General features: G+C 35.8%; 1 protein-coding gene and 1 pseudogene across 3 annotated transcripts; one reads left to right on the top strand and one right to left on the bottom strand.

The window, feature by feature from the left end:
* The first annotated feature begins 344 nt into the window (after positions 1-344).
* Positions 345-6,850, top strand: LOC100789720 (transmembrane 9 superfamily member 10-like; annotated as a pseudogene).
* Positions 6,851-6,980: 130 nt separating this feature from the next.
* Positions 6,981-20,628, bottom strand: LOC100820202 (probable cyclic nucleotide-gated ion channel 5). Of its 3 annotated transcripts, none has more exons than XM_003540052.5 (8): positions 20,424-20,628; positions 19,615-19,704; positions 18,444-19,026; positions 16,334-16,546; positions 15,847-16,148; positions 9,872-9,983; positions 8,434-8,670; positions 6,981-7,823 (listed from the first exon to the last, which is right to left on the bottom strand). In XM_003540052.5, exons 2-8 carry the CDS (start codon positions 19,671-19,673, stop codon positions 7,131-7,133), a joined length of 2,199 nt encoding a protein of 732 aa, XP_003540100.1. In that variant the 5' UTR covers positions 19,674-19,704; positions 20,424-20,628; the 3' UTR covers positions 6,981-7,130. The 3 variants fall into 3 exon arrangements, with proteins under 3 accessions (XP_003540100.1, XP_040863448.1, XP_040863449.1); XM_041007514.1 differs by having other exon boundaries at positions 20,255-20,614; XM_041007515.1 differs by lacking the exon at positions 19,615-19,704 and having other exon boundaries at positions 20,424-20,613.
* Positions 20,629-21,551: the final 923 nt, after the last annotated feature.

Raw genomic sequence — 21,551 nt, 5'->3', positions numbered from 1 at the left:
ACATCGAACAGGAAGATTGTGTCTAATTTGCAGTTTTTACATAAGCAAAAACCACGTTTATGGCAGCTGGTACATTACATTTATTTCAGTGTCAAGACCACTGTAGAATTGCACGTGTACACAGCTTTGGTTTAACGAGTTCCACCTAGTTTTAACAGTTTTTAATGTCGTACTCTACAATGTCAAAAGAAGCAATATACATTGTGGTTGCTTCTATTCCTAGCTGCATTGTTGTTAAATACAAACGAGCATAAACTCATGCTCATAAATTGCTCACAGATTTGGTCTAAGTGAAAAGATTTCTTATACACTCAAATGGGTAAGTTACCTTGCCATAAACTACCATGATGTTCTTACATATCAAGTGGGTAAGTTACCTTGCCATTAGATACAAAGGCTCGAGAATTTTGGTTTTAGAAACATTGAAAACAATTTGTTTTGGTTCTTTGGATAGTGAAGAAAATTATGAGGATTTTCTAGATAATATAAATGTAAACATTTAGTAGGCGATAAGTTGATCTCTTTGTTATTCTGTTGGTTTATTCTTCTAGTTTATGATAAGTCTAGTTTTTCTTGTCTCTGCAGTATCAGGCATTGAATGAATCTCCTATTGGACATAACCAGTCCCCTAAAGTTACCTTAGAAGTTGTGGCCATCGCTGAAGATATTAATGACATGTCATTTATCAGTGCACAAGCAGCTGAAGTCACCTCACATACAACAGACCTTGGATGTGATGGTTTATTGGAGGAAGATGAAAATGGAGCAGAGCAAATGATAGTATAATTAAGGATGGAGATGTAATTGATGGATTGAGGAATATGTCAGAAAATCTATCTATAGCAGTTGTGAATGTAAGTGACAAGTTTAGATTGTCTCTTAACTGCAAAATTTCTATAAACATACAGGCTGGGAGAAGGCTGAAAATGAAGGGACAAGTTTAAAGAAGCAAGTCTAGGCACTGACTCTCAGAAATTCAACACTTGAAGATAGAGTCACCCATCTAGACAGTGCACTTAAGGAGTGTGTTAGGAAGCTAAGACAAACAAGGTGTTTATAACCTGGAAAATAAGGTATTATGGTTCCAAGTCTCTATGCTGATTTCTATTTTTTTTTCTTTCTTTGAATGAAGGCTGATTAATTTTGCCTAATGCTGATATGACTTGTTTATGTACTATGTCAGTAGTATATTGCTCTAATTCATATTGATTTATGTAGTCATTTGGACCAAGATCATTCAACATTAGGGTTTACTTGCTTATCATCTAGAATAGAATATATCTAATACATGATGTTTCTATTAATAATATAGCTTATCAGTCACACTAAAAGAATAGAACAGCATTGCTGGTTACCTCAAACTTGAAGAGTGCAATTGATGAATGGATAGCCCAGAAGAAAGCAAACCACCAAGGTAGAGGTAGAGGTATTCCCTATGCCTTGCAACTAAATCTGCCACAGAGAAGCAACCAAAAGCCAAAGAAGAGAAAATAAGTTGAAACTTGAAACTTTTGGGAATCTTAAATCCTATTTTTGAGCTACTTAGAGGCGTTTTTAGGAAAAATGAGTTGAGCAAATCCCCTTTGGGAATTGCTTAGGGATTCCTCCTTCGATTTCGAGTGTTTTGACATATTATGGGCCTCAAACGGACATTTCTATCAAAAGTTACAGTCGTTTGAAGTTTACTTGCCACAAACACAAACCCTAACTACAGTAAGGTAGTCTGAAGCATGGGGGTTAACTATGGAGTATGGGGGTGGTGAAAAAAAGCCATATAATATAGGGTTTAACTTAACAAAGCTCATAAGAAATTAATTACTTGACTGAGAAACTATGGATTGTTCCTATTAGTGTTGAATGCTAAAGTCCCCAGCGGTCACGAACCTCGACGGTGGTCACGACCCCAACGACAACGATGGTGTGGAGGAGACCAGAGCGACCTTCTGTGTCTTCACGATGAGAGAGAAAGAGGCTTTTGTGTTTCTGAAACTAAGCTAGTGCGCGCGGGGGGAGAACCTTCTGGATGGGTTTTAATTTATCTTTAACCCTATAAAATCGATGTTAACATCAACTAGTTAACATCGGTTTTTTAAAAGACCGATATTAACCAGTTCATGTTAATATCGATTTTTAAAAAACCGATGTTAACTATATTATGTTAACATCGGTTTTGTCAAAACCACAAAACCGATGTTAACTACTTGATGCTAACATCGGTTTCGACTTATTTACAAAAATGTTACCGTACTTTTCTTAATATCGGTTTTTTGAAAAATCAATGTTAATCGTGCGATGTTAAATCTATATTTTGTAGTAGTGAAAATTTGAAACTTAAGAAGTGATTTAAGAATAAAAGTGTCCAACGAAATGTGTACACTAAATGGGATAATTTACATTATTAATAGTTATGGATTCATGAAAAATTTAATTTAATGGCATAATGTTAATGGCTAATTCTTAATTAAAAAAAAAAACACCCACATCCTCAAGAACTAAAATAATTAGTCATACATACCCTTATAAAGAATAATATGCTAATATTTAAGGCTATAGATGGAGTACCAGAATATGTAGTTATTACGTTATGATAGAAAAATGTACCAACCGCCAAATTATTTTGGACCAACAACAACTACAGTATCGTTTATGTAACGAACAAACCAAGAAAACTTGAAAGAAAAACTAGTGGGAGGAACGAGAGGAAGAAGAGCAGAGAGAGAAGTGTTCATGGATCTGCGTTGTTTGAAAACCTTGACGAGAGCGCTTCTCGCACGTAACCTGTGTTTATGGTTCTCTGTGTTTTCTGTCACTTGTTCATGTCCATTTTGGAACTTGTTTTTTCCTTCCTGGTGTTGCACCCGAGGATTTCCACAAGGGCATTCCCTTTTTCATTCCAAAAGTGCTTGTACCATTGTTGCATTTTCATGTTCATGCTTTCTTTTGAATTTCGGGTCAGATCAATATTTTTGTCTTCTTGATTTTCTTTCTTTATTTGGCTTTGTTGGTTTGAGAAATAAGATCCTTACTCAGTTTTACAATTTGGGTAATGATTGTAATTATTTTGGTTTGACGCCAAATTCTGCGTGGGTTTGTGAGATCCGAGCATTATGGTATTCGGGGTATGTCCTTCTTGCTAATATATATGAACTTAACGTGTTCCAGTGGTAATCTTTTATACTTGATATCTTTTACACTTTCATTTACCAAGGGACTAAAGAATCTAAATTTTGCAGTTCATGTGATGGCATTTTGATTAGTGGCAAAGGTGATGAGATATTTCACCGCAATTCTGTTTTTATCACGATGGAGGGAAATATAGGAATTTAGTCATGTCTGTTTTGTTTTTTTCATACCTGGTGGATGATGTATTTACCTTTTCGTAACTGTTTTACACATTTCATTCTCTAAAGTCATGCTGACATAAATGACACTTTCACAGCTTATTCACCTGATTTAATTGATGTTTGATTGATCTAGAATAGCTTCTTAATCATAGTTTTACATAAAATCTATTATCTTGTGTTGTTCATTGGTGACGGGGACCTGTTGAGGGTGAAAGTGAACAAATTATCTTCCACAAAAACACAGCTTCCTTACTCCTCCTACTTTTGGTGCCTTATTGTCATCCAGGTCACATTGTGGACAGTGCTGAGAATCTTGGGGAAGTCCTTAGGGGTGACCGCATAGAAAACTCTCACGTGGTTGGTTAAATTTTTGCATCACTCTTCCTTCTTCCATTTAGTATGTTCAATTCCAAAAATACTGAAACAGTTTGGTTCTTCAAGTTTAAAATGAGAGAACGCCAGATGTGCAATGTTGTTTGTCGGCTAACTCTCAATGCAAAAACAGCTAGAGTTTTAGGAAAAGATAGATGATGCATATCGAGTGAACATGTAAGTCACTAATGTGACCTTATGTTTTACTTAGCCCTTTACCCTTGTGACCCAAAATTTATTATTTTGTATTCTATCCATGCAATGTTGAAGGATTTTGGACAATCTTCCTTTGGTTGTTCCACTACGACGACCAGATCATGAGTATTCCTTGGTGTATCTGCATGGCTTCCTAGTTGGTCTTCAAGGACAGTTTGCTGGAGTAAGTGCCAGCTTTAATACCCTTTGTTTTTGTCATTGATTTGCGTTTGTTTTGACCTCGTATACACACATGTTGACAGAACAAGGATGAAAAACATTTTATCCACAACCTCTTAACATTTATAGTTAAGTATCACAGAGATCCAGTGACAGAAATGTCAAGGATTGTACGATTTGAGGTCAAGCCTTTCAGGTTGTATTATAATTTTTTCCTTCTTGGTTATATGCATAGTTTGGTTTGAGGAAATGTTCTTTGCTTTCACTTTGTTTCCTATTTTGTGAAGTTTATACATGAAAAAGTGAAAACAAAAACAATGCAAAGTTGTTTTCACTTTTTCTTATTGTACTTTTGAAAACAAGCAACAAAATCAAGACAGAAAACATTTCCTCAAACCACAAACCTTGTTGATAATACTTGTAAGTTGAAATTATTCCTTTGAATTCAGTGTCAAGCATGAATATGATGGTGAATGGGATAATACCAGATGCTTAACTACATGTGATCCTCATGCAAAAAAGTTAGTCTCAGGCTCTGAGCCTCCTCAAGAGGTTGAAGACAAAGAAGGAGATTATTTTTACCTATGATGTTGAGTTCCAGGTTAGTTTCATCATTCATGGTAATGGAATAAGGGTGCACCTGAGAATTGGGTTTTGATGTTAATTTCTTTTCTAAATCTGAACATTTTGTAGGATAGTAATGTGAAGTGTGGCATCTTGCTGGGATTCCTATCTCCTAATGGCTGATGACCAAATTCACTCACTGGTTTTCAATTATTAATTCTTTAATGTTGTACTTTTCCTATTGGGCATGGTGGCTATGATGATGTTGAGAACACTTTACCGTGATATCTCCAAGTACAATCAATTAGAGACTCAGGAGGAAGTTCGGGAAGAGTCAGGGCAAACTTGTCCATGGAGATGTTTTCAGGCCTCCTTCAAACTCGGATTTACTCTGTATATGCTGGAACTGGTGTTCAGTTTTTTGGGATGATTATTGTCACCATGATCTTTGCTGCACTTAGATTCCTCTCCCTCTCAAATAGAGGGGGGTTGATGACTGCCATGCTCTTGCTCTGGGTCCTTATGGGACTGTGTGGTGGCTACTCTTCGGCGCGTCTTTACAAGATGTTCAAGGGAACAGAATGGAAAAGAATTGCTCTCAAGAGATCCTTTATGTTTCCTGCCACTGCCTTTGCAATTTTGTGTTAAATGCTCTAATCTGGGGTTAGAGGTCTTCTAGGGCTGTGCCATTTGGTACAATGTTTGCTCTCGTTTTCTTATGGTTTTGCATCTCAGTTCCACTTGTGTTTCTTGTTGGTCATTTTGGCTATTAGAAGGCAGTGACTGAGGATCCTGTAAAGACCAACAAGATAGCCAGGCAGATCCCAGAGCAGCCTTGGTACATGAACTCAGTCTTTATTTTATTAGCAGGCATACTCCCATTTGGAGCTGTCTTCATTGAGCTTTTCTTCATTCTCACATCTATCTGGTTGCATCAATTTTATTATATATTTGTTTTCCTGTTCATTGTGTTCCTCATCCTCATTGTTACTCGTGCTGAGATCACAATAGTTCTCTGCTACTTCCAGCTGTGTAGTGAGGACTACCGTTGGTGGTGGGGGTCTTATCTGACTTCAGGTTCCTCTGCACTTTACCTTCTCTTGTATGCTGCATTTTACTTCACAAGGTTTGAGATCACAAAACCAGTTTCTGGAGTCTTGTTTTTTGGGTACATGCTGCTTCTTTCATATGGTTTCTTTGTGGTGCCTGGTACAATTGGTTTCTATTCATGCTTCTGGTTCATAAAGCTAATCTACTCGTCAGTGAAAATTGACTGATCCATGGCTTGGGAAGGAAATGGATGGATTGTTAAATCATTTCAGGAAAGCTTTTAGTTGGAACAGGGAATTGCGGTGATCCTTCTGCTAGACCTTTGGTTCTCGCATGCAGTTCAAAGTTCAGAAATTGTTAGTCTTCTCAGGATAGGTTGTCTTGAAGTTATGATTTTATTCAGATATATTTTCTCCAGGTATCATATTTTGTATCCTAGTATTCTTTTCCTCTTGATTCTCCTTTTCTAATTGAATATTCTCATTGTTTTGTCTGACATACTCATGAGGACCATTATCTTGCTGTCTATCGATAACATATCATCGGTAAATGTATAATACCAATATAGATCATGGAAAACAAAAGCAGTTTCTTTTGTCATTCAGGAGAAATTAGCTATATACCTTGCCACAACTATGCATTTTATCTTGAGTTTTCTGGTACATACTTTTCTTTCATTGAAATGGAGCATGGGCTCATTAATGTATTGTCTTGTTACAAGGGTGACTTGACATCTAAGATGAGGTTATGAATGAAATTGAGTAATGCAAGGGCGGCATCTTGCTGAATTTTGACTCTTGCTTTTACTTTGCTGTTACTGAAGTTCCAAGAAAAACACATTTACCATACCAATGAATATGATAGAACTTTCACTGTACTGCTTCCCTCTTTGGATAATAGTCAGCAAAGTATCGTCACTATATAATGTTCGTCATTAATGTTACTTCTACAATAGCTACCTTTACAGTTCGGAACAAATGTAAGCAAAAGGATAAGTTGATGAATGTAAACGAACAATAAAATTGGCTTAGGGTGATGTTCTTAGAAGTAGGTTGGCAATTAATACAGAAGCGAGTACATTAGTGCACCGTGAATAGAGACAAAAAAGGAAAAAAAAAAAAAACATCAACACCAAACCAATAGGAGGCAAGCATCGAGAAAGCCCGTGACGATCGGAGTGACAAACCAGACAAGGTAGGAAACATGTCAAAAAAGTCATGACATAAAGATAGGAAGTGGTGACAATTACGTTGCAAAGAAAAGATACAACGGATGTGACTAAATATATTTTATATCAAAAGATATCAGATATTTCTCATATTTTCTAACAAATTGTATAATGTTTTACCTTTAACCGTTAATAGAAAGTTATATTCAAAATAGTAAATGAGAAGTTGAAAACAAGTGTAGTTTATATATGAAAATTTAGTCTGCATCATCAGCAGTGAAGTCAGGCTCTGGAGGTTTCTGTAGTTTCACCAACTCCCTGGCACTCTTGGCTTCCCGATTCCGATGTACACCACGAAGAGCATTTGCAGCAAATCTGGAGGCCAAGAAGGTGGCACCAAGGCTGTACGAACTGCCACTGGCATTGCCACGAGTTCCTTCTGACTCCTCAGGTTCGTCCTTCTGACTAAGCTCCATAGTTTTCCTTTTGGAATAGCGACGCCAGGCTGCTTGAATAAAGCATGCAGCCCAAGTCCTCCACTGTTGGGAGTAAAAGCGAAAGGTGTGCTGAACCTGTCTACTGTGCAGGCGCCTAAACTGACTGGCAACAAACTTTAACTCTTCAGCAGTTAAGGCAAAAGCTTCAACTTCTGTTAAAGCTTTAACTGTTCGAGTAGAAGATGGGAGATTAGAGCCAGATTTGGGATCCAGTGCCCAGGTCAAAAGCTCCTCCCCACAGAAGTCGGCCTCTTTTAAAAAACCACGATTGAAGAATCCACTCCTCCCACCATCTGTAGTAACACTCTCAAGGCGACCCCGTATGATGAAGAGCATCTCATCAACTGGATCTCCTTCACGAACAATGTAAGTACTCTCTGTAAATAAGCATGGCTTCAGTCTCTCACATATGGCATCAAGCAATCTCTCATCCATACTCTCAAATAGTGGAACCTACAATTCAGAGAAAAGCAATTAATAAATTAACAAACTCAGATGCTCATGCACTAATTTGGTGAGTTAATCTAAGAGTGAGAGGGCATTGCATGATTAGGGCCTAAAAGATTTGGGAAAGCACATCTTAATAGCAAGAAATCTATGATCACGCCAATAAAGGATGCTATCAAGAGAATAAAAACATCCAAAACAACCTTCATCAATGCTACTGGAAGATCTTTTTGGCACATCTGCTAGCCAGAGAATTTAAGAAAGCCTTGAGGAGTGACTTAAAATTTTTTCATCTGATTCAGAATTCATTGGGAGAAACAAAAGGTACCACAGGATTAAGAAAAAAGTATGTTAGCAACAGCTTTAGATAGTTTAATAACAAATTTGTATATGCAAAAGGACCAAATAATTAATTCATGCAAGAGGACAGCTAGCCACAACTTGATATTATCATATTGTTGTAATACCATAACCACATAACAAAAAAGTCCTTTATGTATGATGCTTTAGGCCATCCTTTTGTTAGAAAAAAAAAAGTTGGGTCCTTTTTAGTCTATACATTTCAGTTAAGGGCATTTTGGGTGTTTTGCTAATTTTCAAGTGTTTGACAGCATACCCTTCTCACTAGAGCCAGACAAAGGTGACGCTTAATGTCTCTTCGAAGATCCTTTGGCAAACTCTGAACCAAACTTTCTTCATCTACACCACGTGTTGCCAACCACTTGTATTGATCATATCGTCTCACACGCTCTCTAAGCTCTTGTGGGAGCAAGCGATGATGCATCCACTGTTCTGAATCACGTCTTTTGACTCTCATTTCCTCAAGTCTAATTGTAAGAGACTGAAGATATGTCTGTAATCATATAAAGAAATCACAATATCAGTCACAAACAATCCGCTCTTCATGCTTTAGTAATCATAAACCTGGAAAGCTATTTACAAAGCCAGTCTGATAAGGAGAAACAAGTCAAACAACAGAAAACAAACAAACAGCCACTGTTCTCTCCTTGGTATCTGTGTGCATGTGTGAATGTGTATTTGGTCTGACTACTTTCATGCAGAACCGTCTATAGACCATTCTTAACATGAATAGTTCCTGGATTCTAGGAATGAACACCAACTTAATCTGGAAATAATAGCATTCAACTTAAACTATACATGCTTTAGAGTTTATATCCAATGAAAAAGACTTAAGGCAGTTGATCAATCTTTCCTCAATGCAACATACATCAGAAGATATATCACCTCTAGCTGCCCTTACAAACAGACTCGTTATAACTCTTAGGACTTTGGAGGCAAGCTACACCAATCTAACAACACCATTTAAATGATTTGATGTCATTGACCCCTGTCACCATCCATTTTTGGAAGAGAATTTACAAAAAAAAATGAAAAACTAGAACCTGGGAGAACATAAATCATGCCGATAAGAACACTTGACAAGGAAATGTCGCTTAAAAGATTGTTAAAATTATGGAGGTTTATTTGATATTTACCATATATTGTTACAAAAGACCACGAGAAGAATACCACAGGGAAGCTGAAAAATACCTTTATCCCAAATGAAGTCTAGAGTCAAACAAGTGTCCTAAAAAATTCTAGATTCCTCCTCTTCAACCATAAACACTGCTACAAAAACTAAGTCCTGTTTGGGTAAGCTTATTCAAAAAATAAGAACAAAAAAATGAAATAAGCTTCTTCATAAGCTAAAATTAGCTCTCCATTAGTTAATTTGTAGAAGCTCTCTCATATAGCTTCTTTAAAAGATGAGAGGACATCTATGAATTAGCTAATGGAGACCTAATATTAGCTGATAGAGAAGCTCATTTTTCTCTTATTTTTTTTCCTCCTAAAAGTGCTTCTACCGAAGCTTAGCCAAACAGGCCCTAAGCAATGCCACAGAATCTTAGCTTCTTTATGTATGCCAAAACCTCTTAAATTAATACACAAAAACTGATTCAAATCCATAGGTCAGACCCAATACCCCTTCAAAAGACCCAATACCATTGATATTCTTATTCAGCACATGTTAAATTAACTGATTTTAAGTATACCTGCATGTTACCAATCAGAAGTGCAAATAGGATAAGGCCAGCTATGGCTAGTGCTATTGAAAAGACAACCTCCCCAGTGTAGGTGCTTGTTTCAAGCCCCTGGCCAAGTGTACTGCAGTGAAATAAATTAATAAACAGTAAGTATGGATATATGAATAATCTAAGCAATCTATTATATGGAAATGAACTCCAAATACATGAACAAATGATATTGTATACACCGAAACACTGAAAATATGAAGTGCATTTGTGTAAATCCCTATCATTTAAAAGTAGCCAATCCAAAAAGTACAAACCATTCAAACAAGTATTTACCTAAAAATGTCTGTAAGTTGAATTGATAATCATGTATTCTATGGATATTAAATGTAAAATTCAAGGATTTAGAACCATGTTGTACTTACAGACTATAGAAAATTTAACTTAGAAATCAATTTTGAAACATGCACCAAAATGAATGAGATAGACTTGAACAACTATAGAAAGAATTAATAAAAATGCACAGCTGATACAGTCTAATTTTTAAATCTTTGGATTTATACATTCAAACTCCATAAAAACTAGAGCAAATTACACTTATACCCCCTGTGTTTCACTCATATTACGCCAAAAACCCCTCCTTTTTTACATTACTTTGACCTTCCTTCCGTTAAAGGTGACGATTTTAACCTAATGTTAAATGACCAAACAACCCTCTTCTTTATCCCTAACCCTAACTACCTCACTCTCCGTCTCCCTCAACATCTCTTACCCACTCTCCGTCTCCCTCCACATCTCTTACCCTCTTGATTCCTTCCCTCCACCGCTTCCTCTGTCGTCTCCCTCTTTACTTCCCCTTACCCCCACCAAAATGACATCACTTCCCCCTTCTTCTGCAACCGCATCCCTCAGTTACCCCAACTGCCAATGACATTCAAAGATTGTATGATGCAGCTGCCTAGTTGACATCTTATAAGCAAACAGATAATGATATGACCTCGTTTGTTGCTCAAATTCAATCTACAGTTGAAGAACTAAATATGCTCTTAGATGCGGACTCAGTGGAGGAAATGAAAAGGAAGCTTGACAATCTATACATGGTGCTGGCCTTATGTGCCATGAATCCAGATTTTGATCATATTCGTGATCAAATTCTGACCAGTCAAGAAGTTCTTTGAATGGATATCATCATGACACATCTTCATGTTCCCACCCCAAGGAAGATTGGAAACTCACTTGAGCATTCTGAATCTTCAGCAATGGTGTCTACTAGAGGAGGAGGGGGTCATGGGAATCGTGGAGGACGAGGTGGTGGTGGTGGTAGAAACACGAATTCAGACCTTCGATGCTTACATTGTAAGAAGCAAGGCCACACCAAAGACAAATGCTACTACATAATTGGCTAGTCTGATAAAACAGCAAACTTCACCAAATCATAAACACTTGATCCTAAGTTTTCTGAAGAGGAGTATCAAGAATGCCTTCTATTGAAGTCCAACAATCAAGCTCAATCATCTTCAGGCCCCAGTACTTCAACAGCTTGCATTTCTCAGAGTCTATGGATAGTCAAGGTCCATGGGTGATTGATTCAGGTGCTTCTAATCATATTTCCGATAATGACTCTGTACTCACCTCTGTCTCCTCCAAAATTTCCTCATCTGATCACCCTAGCAAATGGCACCAAAGTCACCTCTAAAGGAGTCGGCAAAGTCTTCATTCTTCTTCTTTAAACTTGGATCCAGTTCTTTTTGTTCCTAATTGTCCTTTCAACTTAGTTTCTCTTAGTCAACTAACAAAATCATTAAATTGTTCTATAACATTTGATGTTGATTCCTTTGTTGTACAAGAACGTGGTCAGTTGATTGGCATAGGACATGAATCTAGAGGCCTCTACTATCTTGAAACCAGCCAGTCTATGTCTTGTTTTGCATCGCTGTCTCCTAAACTTGTGCATGATCGCTAGGGTCATCCACATTTGTCAAAGTTGAAGAAAATGGTTCTTAATCTCAGCAAGCTTCTGATCTTAGAGTGTCAATCATGTCAATTAGGAAAACATGTTAGGTCTTATTTTCCAAAGAGAACTTAAACAAGATGTAACCTTGCTTTTTCCACTATTCACTCTAATATTGGGGGTCCAAGCCATGTCACATCTTTTGGTTTCAAATATTTTGCTACCTTTATTGATGAATACTCTAGAAGTACTTGGGTTTATTTAATGAAAGATCGATCTGGAATTTTACCTATATTCATGTCTTTCTTTAATGAAATCAAGACCAAGTTTGAAAAAGTAATTAATATTCTCAGGAGTGATAATGCCAAAGAATATTTCTCCTCTAATCTCTCTTCGTTTTTAACCACACAAGGAATTTTACATCAGTCCACAAGTCCTCACACACCACAGTAAAATGGTATAGCAGAAAGAAAAAATAGACACTTAGTTGAAACTGCTAGTACCTTATTGCTTGGTGCAAATGTTCCTGTTCATCATTGAGGTGATGCCATATCCTTACTTCCTGTTTTTTAATTAACAGAATACCATCTTCATCTCTTGAGAATAAAATTCATCATTCAATTCTCTTTTCAAATGAACCCTTATTTCATGTCTCTCCTCGTATTTTTGGTTGTAATGAACCCTTACTCAATCCTTAGTTCATGTTGTTTCTCCAAATCAAGACAAGCTATTTGCAAGGGCCATTAAATGTGTTTTTCTTGGATACTCCCATCTACAAAAGGGGTACCATTGCTACTCACCAGACACTAGATGGTACTACATGTTTGCAGATGTCACTTCTGAAGAAACTCCCTTTTTCTCTTCTTCAATGCAAGATTTCAATTCTGTCGAACAAGTTTTACCTGTCCCATCACTTGATCCACTATTGTCTCTAGTTCATGAAATCCCTATTATGGACACAAGTCAAGCAACCTCTCCGATATGATCCAACAAAGGTCCAATCACTTCAAATATCTTTTGCAATGGATGGAAGGCCCAATGACCAAAGCAAGACCGAAAAGAACTAGGAAGCTTTTCCAAAGCTTAGTCATGAAAGTGCCTAAACCAAGAATTGTCTCATTTCTACATCTTGAAGATAAATTCAGCAAACTTAAAGACAATAATTTGAAGAGCACAATGGGCCCAAGAGTTTTATACTTAAGATAATGGGCTGAAGTTTATTTGGATGGAATACATAACTTTTGGGCTAAAGAACTAATAAAGGCCCATTTTCTATTTTTTCTTTAATTTTCGTATTTTATTTTCATGTAATAAATTCAGATGGCTCTTGGCATCTTTTAGGTCATTTTTTATGTTTCTAGGCTTCCCAAGTTATTATAGTGGTTAGTGGGTTTTATTTCTAGTTGAAATTTAATGTAAGTGGGAATTTAATTCTAAGTAGGAATTAATTCCTAGTGGGATGTTTAGAAGGAAGCCTAGCCTATAAATAGCATACACTTTGTAGCTTTGAGGAGAATGAGTGTAAATGAAAGTTTGAGTTTTCTCTCTTTTGAGAGCTTTCTTTGGTTCTTGGGCAAAGAACTGAATCTAATCTTATCAAGGCAACTTGTGGCGATCAAATCTATGACTTATCACTCACCTCACCTATTTCTTGAGTGTGGCATCAATATCCTTCCCGTAAAACAAAACTAAACCAATTTCTAAATCTAAATTCTTCAAGGCGATCCATCCAGTTTTCGTGTTCGTATCACTCTCCAACGAGCCTTTCCATCCCTTCCTTGTCACCTCACACCACTTCATCACCACACACTACTCACTAGTATGAGACACAGAGTTATCTAGTCCTATGTCACATGTAGAGTCCTTTGCTTCATGTCCGTCACTTCAACTATCTGTACAACGGTTCCAACTGATGATGACTTTGGGTGGCCAATTGCTCTTAGGAAAGGTATTCGATCTACAAGAAATTCCCATTCTATTTATAATTGTTTGAGTCATCATCGGTTATCACCTTACTTTTCCTTTGTTTCATCCATATCACCTCTCACCATTCCAAAAAATATCCATGAAGCACTTGATCACCCTGGATGGCGACAAGCCATGATTGTTGAAATGCAGGCTCTTGAAAGCAGTGGCACATGGGAACTAGTTCCCTTACCACTTGGAAAGAAGACAGTTTGGTTGCAAATGGGTGTATGTTATTAAGGTTGAGCCTAATGGTAAAGTTGATCACTTTAAGGCTCAATTTGTGGCAAAAAGGTACACACAGATATATGGATTTGATTATGGTGATAACTTTTCTCCTCTGGCCAAACTCACCACAATCCGTCTATTCCTTGCTATGGTTGTCATTCGCCATTGGCCTCTCCATCAATTGGATATTAAAAATGCTTTATTACATGGTGACTTAGAAGAAGAGATATACATTAAGCAACCCCCTCGATTTGTTGCTTAGGGGGAATGTGGGTTAGTTTGTAAATTGCGTCGATCTCTCTATGGCCTCAAACAATCTCCACGAGCTTGGCTTGGAAAATTTAGTCAAATTGCACAGGCGTTTGGATTGAAGCACAATGAAGTAGATCATTCAATTTTCTATTGTCACACTTCTCTAGAAAAGTGTATTTATCTAATTGTCTATGTTGATGGCATAGTTATTACAGGGAATGATGCTGCTACAATTTGTCGGCTGAAAAAGCACCTATTCAGCCACTTTGGTGTCTAAAATACTTTCTTGGTATTGAGGTGGCTCAATCTAACGAAGGCATTGTTTTTTCTCAAAGTATGCATTGGATATCTTGAAAGAAACAGACATGATTGAATGTGGGCTTGTTGACAATCCCATGGACCCAAATCAAAAGTTGATGGCAGAACAGGGTGAACCCTTCAATGATCCTGAGCAGTATAGGAGACTAGTTGGGAAACTCATATATCTTACAATCACTAGTTGGGACATCTCTTTTGCAGTTGGGGTAGTTAGTCAAATTATGCAGGCTCCTCACACTGATCATTGGAATGCTGTAATTCACATTCTTAGGTACATTAAAAGGACTCTGGGACAGGGATTGTTGTCTGAAGACAAGGGAAATACCCATGTTACTCAGTATTTTGATGCTGACTGGGCAGGCTTTCCTATAGGCAGGCACTCTACTATTGGATATTGTGTATTCATAGGAGGAAATCTGATTTTTGGGAAGTGCAAGAAACAAAATGTTGTTGCTCGGTAAGGTGCAGAAGTTGAATATAGGGCCATGGCTTCAGCCACTTGTGAACTGATGCGGGTCAAACAACTCCTCCAAGAACTTCAATTTTGTGAAGTTCAGCAGATGCAATTATATTGTGATAATCAGGCAGCACTTCGTATTGTTTCAAATCCAATATTCCATAAAAGAACCAAACACATAGAAATTGACTGCCACTTTGTTCAAGAGAAATTGTTGGCTAAGGAAATTGGTACTGAAAAAATTAGCTCTAATGATCAAATTGCAAGTATTTTGACTAAGTCATTGAGGGGACCTAGGATTCAGTTTTTTATGCTCCAAGCTTGGTGCGTGTGATTTATATTCTCCAGCTTTTGGGGGAATGTTAGAAAATAGGTTATTATATCCCTATTGTACTAGGCTACTGTTCTTCTTTTTGACTTTTTGTATTGGCTCTGTTCTGAGTTTTCTGTAAAAGTTTCCTTTGTAAGCTAAGTTTGATATATATAAGAGAAGCTGAGTGTTGAGAAAACACTTAAGCATTTCATTCAAAAATATCTCTCATTATATTCAAGTAACATAAAGGACAAAAAGTTTATTTTAGCCTTCCAGTTATATCAATTTTCATTATCATTTAATATCTCTCCCTCCCTCTCTAACCTAAAACCCAAAATTTCAACAACCCTGATATATACTAAATAATTATAATCAATCCAGAATTGTAGATACTCCTGGAGAAACACTCAGCATATAGTATTCAGTTCAGACAGAACATATATGGCATAATGTTTAGTTTTAATAACTTTAATACATGATTAAAATGGCCAAAAGAAAATAAAACGGAATACCTTAAATTTTGGAGCCCCCACCATAAACAGTAACAGTACTTGGAGAAGAACTTCTTAGATGAAACAATACGAGATGACAAGGCTTGTTTGAAAATTCCATAGTCAAAAGGTGAATTATCATTATCTACAGAGCACTGTGATGTAAGAATATCTTTACTTCTATTCTGCCAGGCACTATAACCTTCCATGTATTGGTTGCCACAATACAAGAAATTTTTATTGTACCCATTGCCACTACAAGCCTTTTGCCAGCAAAAGTCATTGCGTTCAACAGCTAACAAGTACCAAAACGACCCAACTATCTGCAAAGAGTCATTGACGGAAAAGGATGCAAAATAAATTCTTGTCAAAGTTGATGCATCATAAAGCTAGATAGCAAGTGTAATAGCATAATAACTACTTAGAAAGTGTATTAACTCCAAAAGTAACTTAAAAAAATGCTGGGAAGTCTAACATAATTCAACAACCAAAATTAAGCAAAACTTACATGACTAGCAAGCATAAATAATAGCAAATAATATGCAGCCCCTGCCCATGCAGTTTCAGCAAAGACACCAGCTGTTCTCTTAAGTTCAGAAGTCAACGGTACCATCCGGAAAAATCTAGGAATGTACTGATGCAAAATGATGAACAGAAGGGCCCTCTTTGTTGCAAGTACAACTGAACCTTTTGACCTCTGCAGAAATCTCCAAACCACAATCTGAATAAAAGAGAAAAGAACAGGTAAAAATAATAAACACTTACCAGTGAAAAAAGACTATAGTTACAGTAGTCAGAGTTTCCAAAGGAATGATGGCTATAAAGGAGCATTCATGACACAAAGTTTAAAAATACTCACTTAGTTAGCAATTCAAATTGTTAGCAAGATCCTGTTTGCCATGGTATCTCTAATAATGTCTAGAAAAAAATATGTATTCGACAATTGCGTTAAGAGAGAATCAGTCAATTATTAAATGAAAGTAAAAGGTATTATTTTACCATTAAAGGCAGGGATACCTTAAAAATTCACAAAATCAGCCATCTTCATACAAAAGGATTGATAATTTAGATTAGAAGGGGATGCTAACTTTCCAGAAAACAAATTGGAATGAGAGAAAAAAGAGAATAGTGTTGCTTTCACAGTATGCACCACAGGCATTACACATTTTAGTTCCTTGGACTAGCAGTACTAGATATGGTCAGGTCATAACTCAGAACCATGTCGTATACTTCTCAAAATATCTAATCATGTTTTTCATTAATTTGTTAGAAATGGACATTTTCATAAGAAAATAGACCAGATAGCGTAATGAAATAAGGTGAAGGATATATTAATCAAAACCCTTCCATCTCATTCTCATTTTCTCAGAATTGGGAGATTTCTGCTCTTTCCAAGCAATAATTAATAATTTGCTTTTATGCACATGATCATTGTTATTAGTAACCACAAACTAAATTACTCTAATGGAACCATCAAAATAATTACACTGTCCTGAGAAGAAAATAATTAACAGAAACAAAAGGAGTTCTCTGATAAACCAGGCATACTAAATATAAAAATGGCATTATAGAGAAGGCAGAAGCATCCATATCTATTGGCAATTTAAAGAGCTACACAAACAAGATCTCTCTTTCATGTGGTTGAACAAAATATAAGACTACTCATTCCAACAATAACAATTTCCACAATAGTTTTAGATCCACAGTTTCTCTCCTATAAGGTGTGTCAAGGACTAACTTTGATATTAACACATCCACTCAAGCAATATTCCTTCGTCCTTGAAGCATGGAGAGTGCACAGGCTGACTATGCCTTGTGCTGAAATTCAATTTCTATTTAAAAGAACGGAACAGTGAGGATTGAACTCCAAACACCAGGTCATAAAGGCTCTGATACAAGGAGTGGTTTTGAATTAGCTTAATTTATGTTCAAAATAGCTTATAATCAAAACATTAATGAAAGCTTTCAGAAAGAAGAAAAAAAAATGAATTTTTTCTCTAAAAATCAAGCTAATGCAAGCATGCACTTAATCAGTCACGCATTAGACTAATAATAAGCATTGAAATCTTAGAAAAATGTCCCTGAACAAACACACAGTTGCCAATTTAAATATTATAAGCTCTAAATTCGAGACATTATTGACAATTGAATAAAAACTGAAGACCTCTAATGTCAACCAAACATAGAGTTCAGTATATGTCCAGCAATAAAAGAAATAAAGAAAACAGATATGCATAAGCACAAGGACTCAAGCTATTTATGTATCGATGACATGTTTGTGAATTCAGTTTTTTTCTGTTACTTGGCTATGGAGTATATCTTATTCTGTACCTTCAGTGTACTCTATCATTTTCAGTAAAATATTTTATTTCATCACAACTCATACCCAACGCTCAATAAAAAAAGATTAAAAGAATCAAATTAACAAAGCCTTCCAGCATATATCCATGAATGAAATCCCCAAATCAACCCTTGACTAAACACAAAAGAACCAAGAAAAAGATAGCAGCGGAGATTGATAGTCTGACAATCCAAGATAAAAGATGAGCTACAAATGTAGTGTTGATACAGGCAAAAAGCGATCAAATCAAGTTTTTTTAAAAAAAAAAAATCTTGACCTGTGGTAAAGGCAACACTGATAGAAAATCAACAATGAAATACCGCCGCAGGTATCGTTTGGCTATCTGTGCTGGATCTATCACAAGCTCACCCCGTCCAAAAACACGAGATGATGGAGCAATATAAGCAGTACGAAATTGGAGGGCCATGTGTACGAGATAGAAAGCATCAATGAATGTCCTCAAGGTGGTAACTGTAATTGCCAACTTTCGGTCGATACCAAGACAGTGAAATGAATCATTGATGACAGGGAGATAAAAAAACAATGGATCAACAGACACAGCTAAAATGCATGATATAACAAAAAGCTTATTCCAGGTGAGCAAAAACTTGTCTTGAGGGTCAAATATCTTCTTTTCTGAAACTTTAAGATCTTCAGGGAACACTGCCCTAGATACCCCTAATCCAAGTGATCGGCCAATTGACTTCAGTCCTTCGGATCCCTTTCTAATTCTTCTTTTAAAAGACCGAGAAGTAGTACTGCTTCCATGGCCACCATGGCTTAATTTATCAATACTAAATCCACATGTTTTAACTGCAGCTTCAGAAGATGATGATAGTCTAGAATCCAAGTCATCCAACCTAGAAATAAATGAAAAGGTAATATCATAAATCCTGGATCATGATAAGGCATGGCTGGCCCCAAAAACACTATACCATGTGTAGCAGGATAACCACTATACCAAAGACTATAGATTCAAAAATTTATAATTTATACTATATAGAAATTAAAGATAAGATGCACAAAAATAAAAATTATAATCCAGAATTAATGAATACTATGCAAAAGTTATAATCTAATCTAATTCTAAACACACCATCATTCTCAATCAAAGGTATAATTAACAAGCTAATAACAACAAAAAATCATTACATGCAAAAGATACAAGAAAAAATATTCAAACATTTCAAGTAAAACACAAGACTAGCAATGGAATGGGTAGTTTAGCTTTAGTGGAAAAGAGAAATTCTTTAATAAATCAAAAAGAATTAATTTCAAAATATAGGTAGTTAATATTTGAATTAAAAATGAAATTTTAATATAAAAAAAATTAAATTCATTAAAGCTTAGATTTGAGAATTTGAAATTTTAACATAAAAAAATCATAAAATATCTTGTAAGTGGGGTTTTATTTTTCACGTAACCGTGCAATGAGCTATATTGGATACCTCACAAATTTTTCACATTGCCCACCCACATATTGCGACTTGTAACCACAGTCAAACATCTTTCAACCAACGATTCATGTAATACACAACCTGCAGCCAAACAAAACAAATTCAAATCATTCAAAGATAATATTAAATTGCTGTTTTCACCATAATAAGCCTCGGGCAATTTTCAACTAAAATCTGGGAAAACACAGAACTTCAAGACATATCTCATACATTCAGAAACATATGCTCATGTTTACTCGCATGAGATGTTACAACCTAAACAAGACATACTCCATAATGCATCGATTGATTGCACCACCAAAAGTACACACATCTTTCAGCTCGGTATTTTCACACCTTCTAAATCCAAAACAAAGTAATGTTTTGCCGTTTGTTCCATTATCCAATCTCAATATATCAACATCTAAATACCTAGTTCATAAAAAGAAACTACTCCATTATTTAAATCAAGAAAATCATCACCAACTCCTCAACCACCACAAATTTCACTATTCATAAAAACTAGCTCATCAAACTCGAAATCAACAATTCAAAACAACAATATCCAATAAATCGACTAAATGAAATTCATCAACAAGCACTACGCACTCGATAGTCCGAGAATCAAGAAAATTAAGAAACGATTATTTACATTATTTCCACGAATCGTAAGACCTAGGGTTAAGTGGCATGAAGTGTTGATAAGAGTTGAAGTTTAACCTAAAGGCAGCAATGGTATCCAAATGATAGCGAAATGAATCTGAACTCTAAAAAGGAGTGGGTTCAAATGCAAAATAAAAGAGGGGGAAGAGGAATCGGACCTTGAAAGTAGAATTGAACGGAACGGGGATGGAAGATTGAAGCGAAATCTGAGGGAGAAATAGTAATCAATGAAGAAGGTCAACTACGACTCGAAAAGGTGCTCCCTTCACGAACGCTGCCATTGTTTCCTTCTTTCTACCAATCCACCACCTACATCCACACTTTTACTTTTACTTTTGACCATTGCAGAAATACTTATCACTTATGACACGCTTCTGTTACTGTATGTATCAATATGTATGTTTTTAATTTTTTTGGACTTAAATATTTTTTTTAGCTGTCGTAATTTAAAAAAAAATATTTTTAGTTCTTACAAAAAAAAAATTAATTCTTGTAAATTATATTTTTTTGTTTTTGGTTATTGTGAGATTTTAGATAATATTTTTTTTATTGTTCAAAATGTTATCTAAAGTGTTTTAATGATTAAAGAAAATAAATATAATTTACAAGAACTAAAAAAAACTAAATTACAAAGAGCAAAAATATATTTTAAATTTTTTTATGCATGGAAATGGAATAATAATTCATGCACCATAGTTAACCAACTTATCTCGACCCTATCAATTGACCAATATATGTATGTTTGAAAATTGAAATCCCCATTTACTTAATTCACCTTCGTGATCACTTCGAAGTGAAACAATGTTGAGATCTTTTTTATTTTGAATCACTTTGGCAAGTTTGCAAAAAGCATCAAAAATGTCATTTTTGGTTTTCAAAAACAAAGTCCATTTTTTACTTGCTTTCCTTTTTAACAAGTTTCACACAATTTATTTTTCTCAAACTTGAGTTTTGGAAGACGAATACTCAGAAGAGAAGCTCTCAAAAGAGCTTATGGCTTGTATCCAAACAGGCTATAAGTCTTTTTTGACTAGATGATAGAGATGATGCATGTTTATGTATCCAGCCCTATGATGTCATAACCAAGAATTATCTATCTTACTTACCAAACAGCTAAGCTCACGAAATGATGCATGTTCAATGTTTAACATATAGATATTACCTATCCTCTTTTCATGCAATAATGACAGGTCTTTACATTTCTTTTAGAATGCACTATGTTCTTCTTTTTGGAGACCTTGTTTGGGTTCACCCCTTTTGAGGATACAAACTTAGTTTCCTTGGAA

The sequence above is a fragment of the Glycine max genome, chromosome 12, assembly GCF_000004515.6.
Source record: "Glycine max cultivar Williams 82 chromosome 12, Glycine_max_v4.0, whole genome shotgun sequence".
Lineage (NCBI taxonomy): Eukaryota > Viridiplantae > Streptophyta > Magnoliopsida > Fabales > Fabaceae > Glycine > Glycine max.
The sequence above is the reverse complement of the archived record's forward strand: the minus strand, read 5'-3'. Positions and strand labels throughout refer to the sequence as shown.

Bases quoted from the DNA above. Each gene is read 5' to 3' on its own strand.
- LOC100820202 (XM_003540052.5), bottom strand. From the start codon at position 19,673: ATGTTTGACTGTGGTTACAAGTCGCAATATGTGGGTGGGCAATGTGAA. The intron at 19,027-19,614 runs GTATCCAATATA...ATTTATTTCTAG, and splicing joins CAATGTGAAAAATTTGTGAG to GTTGGATGACTTGGATTCTA. The intron at 7,824-8,433 runs GTATGCTGTCAA...TCTGAATTGTAG, and splicing joins GTCTGGCTCTAGTGAGAAGG to GTTCCACTATTTGAGAGTAT.